The sequence below is a fragment of the Leptopilina heterotoma genome, unplaced genomic scaffold (genome assembly GCF_015476425.1).
Source record: "Leptopilina heterotoma isolate Lh14 unplaced genomic scaffold, ASM1547642v1 Lhet_11, whole genome shotgun sequence".
In the NCBI taxonomy this organism is placed as follows: domain Eukaryota; kingdom Metazoa; phylum Arthropoda; class Insecta; order Hymenoptera; family Figitidae; genus Leptopilina; species Leptopilina heterotoma.
Window position 1 is genome coordinate 3,918,625 of NW_025110829.1, and position 13,083 is coordinate 3,931,707.

Sequence of the window (13,083 nt, forward strand, 5' to 3'; positions counted from 1 at the left end):
CGTCATGTATGAAAAAAAATAATTTATGAATTTTCTAAAGGTAAAATATAAGTTTTCAATTTTTATTGCAATTAGTAATTTTTGGAAATATTTCGTTCCTTTGAACGATCAAAAGTGGATTATGTCTATTTTCAATATTTTAATTTGTTACAATCTATCTAGTTTATGTTTATATTGAGTTTTGCATTATCTATTATGGAAATTCTATCATTGATCACATGGAAATCATGAAATCGTCATGGAGTTTCACAAGGAGAAATTTTTAGAAACCCTGATTAAATTTTGTTCCTAAAAAATTCGAATTGTAAAAAAAACCACTTTGAAATTGATGAATTAAAATACTAGGAAAATTGTATTGATCTTTAATATTAAACAATTAATTTTAATCTATCTATTAGTGATTGAAAAAATGGAATTTCATAGAAATACAGAATTAGCCCTTTAACTAGCTATAAATTCCATTCTTTTATTTTTCTTTAAGGCCGAGTGATAGATCTGAGTCATGATAAGAGCCTTAAAGAAAGAAGAGGTTTAATTTAACGACAAAAGAATGGCTTGTAGAGCACGATTGTCGCTAGATGAAATTTATTTAATGGCCTTGTTATTATTTAAATTTGTGCCGCAAAGTCGACTGAATTATAGAACTAGTTCTCATTCCAGTGCGAAACGAAGAAGTACGCATGGAACGCAGCGATAGTTGTTACATGGCATCTTCTTTTTTTCGTTCTTTCAATTTTTTTTCTTCTTCATCTCCGTTCTTTCTCCTCGTTTCATCCTCATTAAACAAAGTCCATTTACGCGAAAGAAAAGAAACAATCGACAGCTATCTTAGTGCTCCATGTAACTTGTGTGTGCAGGTGCTCTCCGAATGTTATAAAGGAAAACATTTTCAAAGACAATGACAATCTTCGCAGAATCAATATCATAATGGCATTGAAAAAATGCAAAAATTTCAAAAAAATAAGGAAAAAAAGTTTGCGTCTTCTCTTGTCCCATTGCCCATTCTGCCTAATGAAGTATATTAATGAATCAACAGGTTGAATATTCCCTGTCGCTATCTTTCACCAGATACAATTAAAAGCGGACTTTTGTTTTTATTCTACCTTTCAATTTTTTTTCTCCTTTGCATTGCAATGACACTGGAGACTTTTGTTAATGCTTTGGAAAAATTTTCAAAAAGGAAAATATTTTCTTGTGTTATTGTCTCTCGTTACTGGAAAATATCGATTTTTATTATGAATATTCTTAAAAATTTCTAAAAATTGTTTCTTTATGAATACTAAGTGTAGTAACAATTACAAAATGTTTTATCGAAATTCAGAATTGAGATATTTGTTTAAATTTTCTTGACATAATTGCATATAAAATTCAAAAGAAATTTTCCTAATTTCGGTTCGGAATATAAATCTAGTTTAAAGTAATTAAGGCATTGAAAAATTGTTCTTATTCTGATAAAAATGATTGCAGGTGCTTTTGAGTGTAAAGGAATGCTAGTGGGAAGTAATGCCGGCGTTATGTCTGTGGATTTCGACACAACAGGAACACTAATATTGGGAGCCTCGAACGATTTTGCAAGCCGGGTTTGGACAGTTAGCGATCTTCGACTAAGGGTAAGTTTTATAGTAAAAATATAATTTTATTTCATTCTTTTTATTTGAATTGAAATTGAAAGCAAGTATCAATAAAAGTATCCAACTACTATTTTTCATGTTTGAGGAATAAAAAGAAAATTATTTTCTCAATTTTGTTATTATGCTGTGAAAATTTTATTGGATATTTAAATCTAAATTGCCTTATTTAAAAAATAAGGGGAAAAACATTTTTTTTCTATTGCTTTCTTTTGAGATTTTATTTAATTTTCAATGGCGTGAAATAGTTTGTTAAATTCTCTTTACTCGGGAAATGACTCAATTCTTTTTTTAAAGTTTGAAATTGGCAGCTAAAATTTTACATAATAGAAGTTCTAAATTGACTCGCAAACAACTATTAAATTACCAACAACTGGCTCGGTTATGTCATAAGGCGAGAATGTATTTGCAATAGAATATGAAATTTATCGTCATCTCATTGTAGGACCTTTTACGGAGTTCATCTGAATTCACAGCGCGATCGTAAAACTAATGATGCTTTCTCGTCGCGCAAAATACATCTAAAGCGCCGCACGGGCGCCGTTCAAAATTGGTATTTTTCACCTTAAAAAAAATTGTCACCTATAAGGAAGACAAATGATCTCTAATCAATCAGAAGGCAATTATCTTTTTTTAGCCATTTTATTATTATTCATTCTTAAAGAAATATTTTTAAAAAATATATATTTCCGATAAAAAAATACATTTCTATAAAAAAAATAGGTATATGTGACAGTCTACGACAAAATACGGCTAAGCTATAAAAAATCAATTTTGAGGTTTTTATGCTCTGAAAAAAATTTGGTCCAAATCTTCAACTACTATTACCTAGTTGAGTGGAAAGTTGTTAAATTAATTACTTTTTTAGTTAGGCTAACAATTTTTGTGTAGTTGATTTTACTACTTTTGATGTAGTTAAAGAATAGTAGTTCAGATGACTAAAAAAAGTATTCTTAGTTCTTTTAACTACTTTTTGGTAGTCAATATAACTTTTTAAATTCAGTTGAGGAATGCGTGATATTGAATCACGCAGAGTTGTTAAAAAGTAGTCAAGTATACTAGAAATTTTTTTCAGTGTGCTAATCGATAGATTTTATATTGCTTTTTCAAATGAAAAAGTCAAAAGTTATAAATGTCAATTACTTTATCACGTTTGATAAAGTATGGATAAAATTGATTGATTCTTGCTTTCAATGTAAATATTTGTACCTGGTTATATATCTTTTGTACAAAAGGGACATTTTATTAATGAATAATTATATTCTTCGCTGGAATTCAAATCTTTTCAATATTTATAACATTTTTAAAAGCATTCAATTGTTTTTAAAAATTTTAATAAAATTTTTCGAATGAATTCAATTATTTTCAATGAAATTTTAATTAAATTACTTTAAAGAAACTAATTATTTTCTAAAATTTTAATAAAATCCCTAAAAACATTACAATTATTTTCAAAGATTTTAATGGAAATTTATGTATGCAATTGGGTCAGTCCACTGACTTTCGTCTGAGAGTCGTTGCGACCATATTTTAAAAAAATCTAATTTTCATATGTGAAACTCGATGATTTTCTGAGTTCATTAATCATAATATTATGTTACAAATTTTATTTCGTTTAATAATATTAATTATCAAAAGTAGGTGGTTCACGAAGTGATTTCGTAACCTTAAAATTTTCAACTTTTTAAAAGACGTTATTATTAAAAAACTATTAAATATTAGGTGTTGGTACTTACCACAAATATAAATCTTTCCATTCTGCACGTTCTAACGACCAAAATAAACTAAAAATTTTATTATTTGTAGACGAAAATTGATTTAAAAAAATTTTTTTGTCCAAAAAAATTACACTTTTTGTTTCACTTACAACTTTTTTTTCGGACCTCTAAAAAATTCGGGGTTTTGCAAATATTTTTCTTAGAACATAATCTATCTTCTATTAAAATTTGACGAAGGTGTTTTTCTTCGTTTTCGAAATAATAATTATAAAAATTTTGTATGCAAAAAGGTTAGTTCTAAGACTTGAAGTTGATATTGACACTAAAATAACAATGCTCGTTGTTCATTTCAAGCATTATAATTAACCTTTTTGAACAAAATTTTTTATAATTATTATTTCAAAAATGAAGAAGAATACCTTCGTCAAATTTTAATAGAAGATAGATTATGTTCTAAGAAAAATATTTGCAAAACCCCGAATTTTTTAGAGGTCCGAAAAAAAGTTGTAAGTGAAACAAAAAGTGTAATTTTTTTGGATAAATAAATTTTTAAAAGCAATTTTCGTCTACAAATAATAAAATTTTTAGTTTATTTTGGTCGTTAGATCGTGCAGAATGGAAAGATTTATATTTCGATACTTCAGTGTAATACAGTCCTATCTTCTGGTAATATTTTGTACAGTCCTATCTTCAGGTGATACTTTGTATCGTGCTGTCAAAAAGTAGGGTTAATGTATTAGCTGTTTTCTAAATGCATTAAAGTGGTTAAATTTTATTAATTCACACTCAATTTTTATATATTATGATAAAAAGTATCTATTAAAATATAAAAAAATTATTGTTTTGTATGTAATCAATATTTTAAGTACCGTAATTTATTTTTTCTATTCATACCACAATCTGTCAAATTAGAGATAGCACGGTACAAAACATCACCTCGAGATGGGACAGTTTAAAGTATTACCAGAAGATAGGATTGTATCACACTGAGGTATCGATTTGTGGTAAGTACCAACATCTAATATTTAATAGTTTTTGAATAATAACGTCTTTTAAAAAGTTGAAAAATTTAAGGTTACGAAATCACTTCATGAACCTACTTTTGATAATTAATATTAATAAACGAAATAAAAATTTGTAACATAATATTATGATTAATGAACTCAGAAAATTATCGAGTTTCACATATATGAAAATTAGATTTTTTTAAAATATGGTCGCAACGACTCTCAGACGAAAGTCAGTGGACTGACCCAATTATTTTAATGAATAATAAAATTCTTCGCGGGAATTTACCCGACTGGTATTATCGAATTAATTATTTTAAAAAGTTTTAATAACATTTTTTGCAAGATTTAAATTATTTTCATAAAGAATGAAATTCCTTGCAAATGTCAGGTTTTGAGCACTCCGATCATCAGAAATCTCTTTTTTTCAATGTTTAAACATTCTAGTCCCACTTTTGCATATATATGTTCTTTTAGGAAAAAACCTCAGCTTTCGTTTAAAAAATAAAAAAAAAAAAATCGTATCCTTTCCCCCCAAAAATTAAAATTTATTTTTAATTTTGATTTTTTTAGGTCAAAAAAATTTTTTTTTGAAAATGCTTATTTCCAATCGAAAGAGCATGAAAAAACCTTTCGAAACTGTACTCGGACAAATTTTCATGTTTAATTGTTTAAGAGTAAAAAATTATCAAAATAAACATTGCACCGTAAGACCTCTTGATCACTTGACGTGGAATCGCTCGTATTCAAGTTGCACCTCTAAAAGAATTGTTTCGAACTTTTTTTTCCTAACCTTGTCATATTTTGTTTTATACATTTTTTATTTATGGTCCATCATATGCAATGAAATTTAAACACAATTTATAATCAGCCAATATTGATAAAGTGTAAATGATTATTATTTTATTGCAAATGTTTTGTATTTTAAATAAAAAATTCGTTAAAGAAAAGTATTGCGAGATTACGAAAAAGAATGCAGTTTGGTTGCTTTAGAGGGTCAATTAATAAATATACACTACCGTCGGGAATTATCGGTACGGCTGCACACGCACGGCCTAAAAACATGCCAATCTTTAAATCTCGATTTCTTTGTAAATGCAAATGTCAGAAAATTAACAAATATACCATTCGAAAGATTATTAAATTCTACGATTAATGGTACATAACTGAAAATTTTAATAATTTATACAAAGATTGCAGCAATTGACAAATTTGACAAAAAAATTTTAAAAATACTATTTTTTTTGGAAATTTTTTCAACCCCTGCACATTTTTTAAAAATTGTAGAAAAAATTTGAAACTTATATAGGTGTAATCATTCAAGTCTCATTTTTAATTTAAGACCAAAAGAGTTTAAGAATCTTATTCGGTTCGTGAGATATCATTATAAACGTCGGAGCATGTTTTTTGACAAATGCATTGAGTTAGTCGATTTTGAACGGTTTTTGGCTGAAAATGCTCGGCCGTTTATAATGATATCTCGATAACCGATTAAGATTTTTTAACTTTTTTGGCCTTAAATTAAAGATGAGACTTGAATGATTACACCTATATAAGTTTCAAATTTTTTCTACAATTTTTAAAAAATGTGCAGGGGTTCAAAAAATTTCCGAAAAAATTTTATTTTTTAATTTTTTTTGTCAAATTTGCCGATTGCTGCTAATTTTGTATACATTATTAAAATTTTCAGTTATGTATCATTAATCGCAGAATTTAATAATCTTTCGAATGGTATATTTGTTAATTTTCTGACATTTGTATTTACAAAAAAATCGTGATTTAAAGATTGGTATGTTTTTGGGCCGTGCGCGTGCAGCCGTACCGATAATTCCCGACGGTAGTGTAACATTGTGTAAAAGATTTCAATTATTATCAATACAATAATAATTTAAATAAATTCTGAATTTTCTTGCAAAAATAGTATCACAAAATTTATTCTCACAAAATTTGAATTATTAAAAATTTTAACTAATTAGAACAAAAGTGATATGAAATTTCTAAGAATTAATTTTTTAATTCTACAAAGAACAAGATATTAAAATGAATATCTTGCACTAATAAAAATTAGTTTTTCTACAAGAATTAAAAAAAAACTATTTCTATACTTCAGAAAAAAAAATTATGATTTCCAATCAGTTAGAAAAATAAACGAATAAATTTTCTAATGAAAAAATTGAATAACAATGGAATTTTTCAGCATTTTAAATCTAAAACCAATGTTTTTTTCTGAAAAAAAATTGTTTTAAAAATAGTAAAAATACATTTTTTTGTGTGTATACAAAAACATATTTTCTAAAAAATTACGCATGGATTTCATATTCTATCAACTTTTAGGAATTTCTCTGAAAAAATTACTATAAAAATAATTTTATGGAATATTTAAATTATATTCCTGACATAATTAAAAATATCAGTGAACAAATTTACAAATTAAATTACGAATTTTAATTCAAAGCAATTTTGTTTAATTAATTATCGTTATTATTTAATCTTCAAAACATTAAATTGAAATTTCATTAATTTAAAAATTTTAAACATTTGAAAAGAAAAATTGTCAGAAGAAAATAACAAAGCAAACAAAAACAAGTATGTAACTTTAAACTGCGAATAGACATTTGGTGTACAACGATTATTAATATAGAAGATAAAATAAACATTAATTGAATTAATATCAATAATCAATGAAACATAGAAACGATATTGAAATTATTTCATAATTGTAAATCATCTAAAATTGAATATGGCAAATTGAGACCGATCTTTAGAATTATAAGAATGAAGATCGTGGTTTGAGAACCAATTAGCAATAACGATCAGGCGCTAATGAACAATTAAGAGTTACTGAAGGTAGATATTCGATTAAACTTAATCTTCCATTATATGAATAAGTAACAATCAATCCCCCTTAATTCCTTTCGCGTTACGATAATTAGAGTCGATTTGATTTAAACATAGGAGCAATAAATCAATATAGAAAAAGAAATTAGCGTCATTTGCAGTATGTTTATGACTCGGTAAATATTTTATGGTAGATTTTAATTGTTATATAAATATGATCCTATGGCTTTTAGACTCTGGTATTTAAAGAAGCAAATAATTTCTTTTTTTCCCATCTACTACTCTGTGGTTCGTTTATTTCTTGCGATCATGTTCTTTTTGTGCGTTCTTTGGCAACTATATACACAAGTCGATAATTGTGCTTTGAAGATCAAAGCAAAGCTGTGCTAGGGAAGGAAAGAGAGATGGAAAGAAACGAAAAGTTGGTTGATAAATCGGAAGGAAGAGCGGAAGACAGAAAGAAGATACGCGGTCTATTGAGCCTTTCGGTCCTGATGAGATCCGTGATTTCTCTTTGTTCGTTCTTTTATGTACATTTTCAGTTCGTTAAGGGAATCTGGTAAACTATGCTCGAGAGTCTAAAGAGTAAAGGGGATACAGAATACCTTTTTTCCCCTCTTTTCTTTTCTTTTCTTATTTATTCGAATGAAATTTACTGTCTCGTTCAAAATAGGAATTTCCTTAATTTCTTCCGTGTTCTTAATTTCATTTTCAAAATTTGCAATTTTATTGAATGGCAAAATTTCATTTTGCTTTTAATTTGATCAACGTAGCCACAGGTCAGGAAATTCAGGAAAAAGTCAGGGGTTTTTAATAAAAGTATTGGAAAAAATTTAATTTTTAGAATTTATAAGGAAATTCTGAATTTTGGTATCTTTTTTGTTTGCCTCATAAACTATAAAATTACCACGAATTTTAATATCAAACCTTTAATATTTTCTATTTCTGTCAATAATTTCTTTTTAAATAACTATTTAAATAACTATTTTCATAAATAATAAAATTTTTTACAGGGATTCAATTATTTTCATAAATAATAAAATTCCTTTTAGGAATTAAATTATTTTCGTAAACAATAAAACTCATCACAGAATTTCAACCTACAATTTTAAACAAATTCCTCGAAAAATGTAATTGTTCTTAAATATTTTGTTACAATTCTTCAAAAGAATTCAATTATTCAAAAATTTGTTGATAAAATTCTTTATGAGAATTCAATTTAAAGAAACATTTAGTTATTAAATAAATTATTTATTTTTGTATTGCAATTAAATTCTCGTAGAGTTTTCTAATAAAAATTGATTTAAAAATGAACTTTAGTTAACATTTTAGATAATAATTAAATATTAAAAGCATTATAGCGTGAATTTGTAGAAATAATTGAATTTTGAAAAGGTTACAAATTAAAATCTTTAAAAATCTGAATTTTTTATACACGGAGAGAAATGTGCTACGAATAACGCACGAGATATGTTGAGGAGCGTTCACAAATGGTGTCACGCAATTTTTCGGGATTTTAGACCCCCCCCCTACCCCCTGTCACGCTATTTCATGCAATTTCACATGTAAAATAATACACTGTGTCACGTTTAGAAGACCCCCCCCTCCCCCCAAAAACGTGACATCATTTGTGAACGGAGCGTTCGTTTTTCGCATAGACTTCTGTACCTAATTTTACAATTAAAGAAATTCTTATATAAATGTAACAGAACATTTTTTTAAGTATAATAATTTTTAGAGTGAATCAGAATATTCTTTAGGATCAGGAAAAAGTTAAAATCTTGTCTAGAAATCAGGGAAAAACAAAATTAAATTTTTGTGACATGAATAAAAAAAATTAAAATTTTTTCGGAAATTTGGGAAATATTTGGCAAGAATTTTTATTTTATTAATATTAATAATACACTGTAAAAAATTTAGGGAGTTAACAGACTCGGGAGTTGGGAGTTAAATTTTTCGAGTTAAAAATCAACTCCAAATGAGAGTTAATTTCTAACTCCCTTCATTCAACACCCGCGCGAGTTATTTTTTCCATGGGGAGTTAGCATTTGGGTGTTAAATTTTAACTCTCTTTATTTAACTCCCCTGGCATTAACTCTCCAATGGGTGCGACTTTTATAGAATCCCCTGCACTGAGAAAACTGGAGAGTCAAATTCAGAGGTTCAAAAAGTGTATGTTTCCTTTGCTTATGAAGAGAGTTAAATAGTCCTTCTAAAATAAATTTTGAATTGATAATGGAAATCTACTCCAATAGCTAACTCTCAAATATCAACGATTTGTCCCTCCAGATGTTTAGTCCAATACTCCAGTTTTCTCAGTGTGGGGAGTTAAAATTTAACTCCCTTTTTTTACAGTGTATCATTATTATTCTTATTATTAATTAATACAACTAAAATTAATATTTTTATCTAAAATTCTACTAACATAAATAATATAAGAAAAGTTAATGAAGTAAAGCAGAAAGAATTACCTAATTTTCTGTGATTCCACAAACAATGAAAGAATAAAAAGAGTATGTCAAGTTTTTTTTTCTGTCTGACTAAATTTAATCTCTTCTACTGATTGTGGGTCTAGCGTGATTCAGTGTTGCTTTCATTAGTTTCAATTCTTCAAGCTTAATAACAATATTTTAAATTAAATTTTTTAATAAAAACAATTTTATAAAGTAGAAATGAATTATAAAACTTGATATATTTCTCATTTTCTGCTTCCTGAGCTTTATGTAGCTTTTTTTGAAAGTTGAAATTCAAAATTCATTTTTCAAACTATCAATGTTAAGATATTTTGTTAATTTTTAATTTAAAAAAAATCAAATTAAAACGTAGGAAAAATAATATCAAATTATTGTGAAAATCCTGCTAATAATTAGTAAAAAAATGTTGCTTACGAATTAAAAAGTATGGTTTATAAAAAAAAGAAATTTTTATTTAAAAAAATGTTTTTAACTATTTACCAATAATATAAATTTTAAAGGCTATTGAAATCTATTTAAAATGATTAATAATAAAATAAATAGAATAAATTAATTTGTTTCAGTTGAAGTAAATAATAATAATGTAAGTTAAAGTGACTTTAAACATTGAATAAAGTTTGGAGACAAAATTTATCTCCAAGATTGAAAGTTTAATCTTGTAATATCAATTTAATCTTGACTCTTTGGTATATAAAATAGTAGCTTGGGTGTATTTATTTTCATTAAGAGAATAAAGGGACGTGCCGTTCTTTACAATCAAACAAAAGTAGGGGTGTTATATGTGATTATTCTGTGAAACTATTCGTTCCTTTCACCCTCGGGAACTTTTAGTCGTGAAGTGCTGGAATACCGAAGACCGGTAGTTTCATTCCGAAGATTGGTGACCAATGGCGCGTAAAGGTACCGGAACGTGTAGACGACAACGGTACGAAACTGTATATATAGGTGGTAATTCCTGTTGAAAGTGCAGAAGCTTCTGATGTTTATCTTCCTTCCTGCATTTCTGCCATTTTAACTTTAAAGAGTTTCCGCTTTCTTAAATAACTTCAATTTTGTCATAAATTTCTCACTACTCGCACATTTTCCATCGTGATTAATTTTATTACTTTAAATTGATATTTATTATATAATTATTTCAAGAAAAAAAAACAAAATATTTTTCTTTCGTAGAATATTTTCAAATAATCAATTGGCTTTATGATTATTACACAGTAAAAACTAAATCTTATTTTAAGATATAAGGCTGAAATTAATTGAGTCTTAAGAATAAGATTAGTCTGAATTTGAAGATAAACTTGTGAGAAAATAAAATATTTGTGCAACTTATTTTACAAAGACGGTGAAATTTAGAGCATAAAACCCTAAAAAGAGAAATTTTTTAATTATTTTTTATATCAGAGTGGTTTATAATATATTTTTGTCTACTGAACATAATCCCAGGCTCAGGGTAAATCCCGTAAAAGTCCGTAACTTTGCTTGAAGTCCGTAAAAGTCCTTTTTTTGAAAAAGGGGCGCATGATTATTCTTCAAATTTCAATTTCCTAATGTTCAAAACATCGAAATTCTTATCATCGAAACATCATTTCGCATAATTTTCAGTTTTCGAAATTTCATTCAACATAATTTTTAATTTATCGATTTATTCTTTATCCTATTATTTAAATAGTCGAATTGTTTTTTAATATAATTTTTAATATGTCGAAAATTTTTTTGACATACATTTTGTTTTTCCGAATGACTATTTGTCATAATTATTAATCCCCCGAATTGCAGAGCTCGAACTAGGTCCGTAAATCCCGTAAAAGTCCGTAACTTTGCTTGAAGTCCGTAAAAGTCCGTAATTTGATTCAAAAAGGATAAAAACTTCTTAAATTGTACGATATAATTTGGATGATTTTAGAAAAATTATAAATAATTGCAAAAAGTGAACTATTTTCAAAAGAAAAAAAATTCCTTGCAGAAATTCAATTATGTTCCAAAATTTTTAAAAATTCTCATCAACATTTCAATTATCTTTAGAAATAATTAAATTCTTCTCCGAAAATCAATTATTTTCAAAAAATTTCCTCAATTATTTTCCTCAATTCAATAATTTTCAATCGGTATCTACTATTTTCATAAATTTTTCCAAAAGAATTAAATTATTTAAAAAAAAATTTAATAAAATTCTACACAAACTTTTAATTATTTTCAAAAAATAATAAAAATTTCACAGGAATTTCATTATTTACAAATTTTTTCATAAATTTTTTCACAATCATTCAATTATTTTCATAAATAATAAAATTTTTACTGCACGGAGAGAAATCTGTTGCGAATAATGCATAGAGTAGAGGTTATGAATATAGCATAAGCACTTACTAGCGAAAAGTATAAGAGGTCCGCCTGAATATCAGTCGACTCCGCCTAATATTCAGGCGGACTTGAGCAATAAATAGGCTCTCTGTTAGGATCTTAGCATCAAAGAATCTATGGAAAAAGTTTATAAAAAGTTTCGAGCATTAATCCTAACAGATATCTCTCCGTGTGGGATTCAATTATTTTCGGAAGTAATAAAATTCTTTTTAGGAATTCAATTATTTTCTAAAATTTTAATAAAATTCTCGTCAAAATTTCAATTATTTTTATAAATATTCAAATTCTTCTCCAAAATTCAACTATTTTCAAAAATTTTAGTCAAATTCTTGTCAAAATTTTAATTATTATCAAAAACTTTCCACAATTCAATGATTTTCAATATCTACTGTTAAAATAAATTTTTCCAAAAGAATTTAATTATTTTAAAAAAATTCCGATAGAATTTTACAAGAACATTTCATTATTTTCTTAAATAATAAAAATTTTACAGAAATTCAATTATTTACAAATTTTAATAAATTATTTGTTTTTGTGTTTAAATAATTTAATTCTCGTAAAATTTACTATTTAAAATTGATTTAAAAATGAATTTTAGTTGAAATCACTAAAAAAAATTGAATTTTAGAATCAAATTATCTACAAATGATTGCGGAATTTAAATTTTTTTGAAAAAGTAATAAAATTCTTCGCAGAAATTCAATTATGTATGTTCAAAAATTTATAAAAATTCTCGTCAAAATTCCAATTATTTTTTTACAAGCAATAACATTCTTCTCTAAAATTCAATTATTTTCTAAAATTTTAATAAAATTCTTGGCAAAATATCAATTATTTTTACAAGCAATAAAATTCTTCTCCGAAATTCAATTATTTTCTAAAATTTTAATAAAATTCTTAGCAAAATTTCAATTATTTTTAAAAATATTGATAAAATTCTATGCAAACATTCAATTGAGCGGATGGGAAGAAGAACTCGATGTGACGCTCCGCTGCACGCTGTATTGTCACTCAAGAGTTCCAAATGCCAATAAAATTAAAGTTTGAAATTTTGAATTTTAAA

The 13,083-nt window shown here is 26.2% G+C and overlaps 1 protein-coding gene across 4 annotated transcripts in view; it reads left to right on the forward strand.

Annotated features, from left to right (window-relative positions):
* Positions 1-13,083, forward strand: part of LOC122503507 (autophagy-related protein 16-1-like) — a 180,477-nt gene that overhangs the window by 21,627 nt on the left and 145,767 nt on the right. For all 4 annotated transcript variants that reach the window (XM_043614100.1, XM_043614079.1, XM_043614086.1 and 1 more), the window contains one exon: positions 1,468-1,610. In XM_043614100.1, coding sequence (XP_043470035.1) covers positions 1,468-1,610 — 143 coding nt within the window. The remainder of the gene's footprint in view (positions 1-1,467; positions 1,611-13,083) is intronic.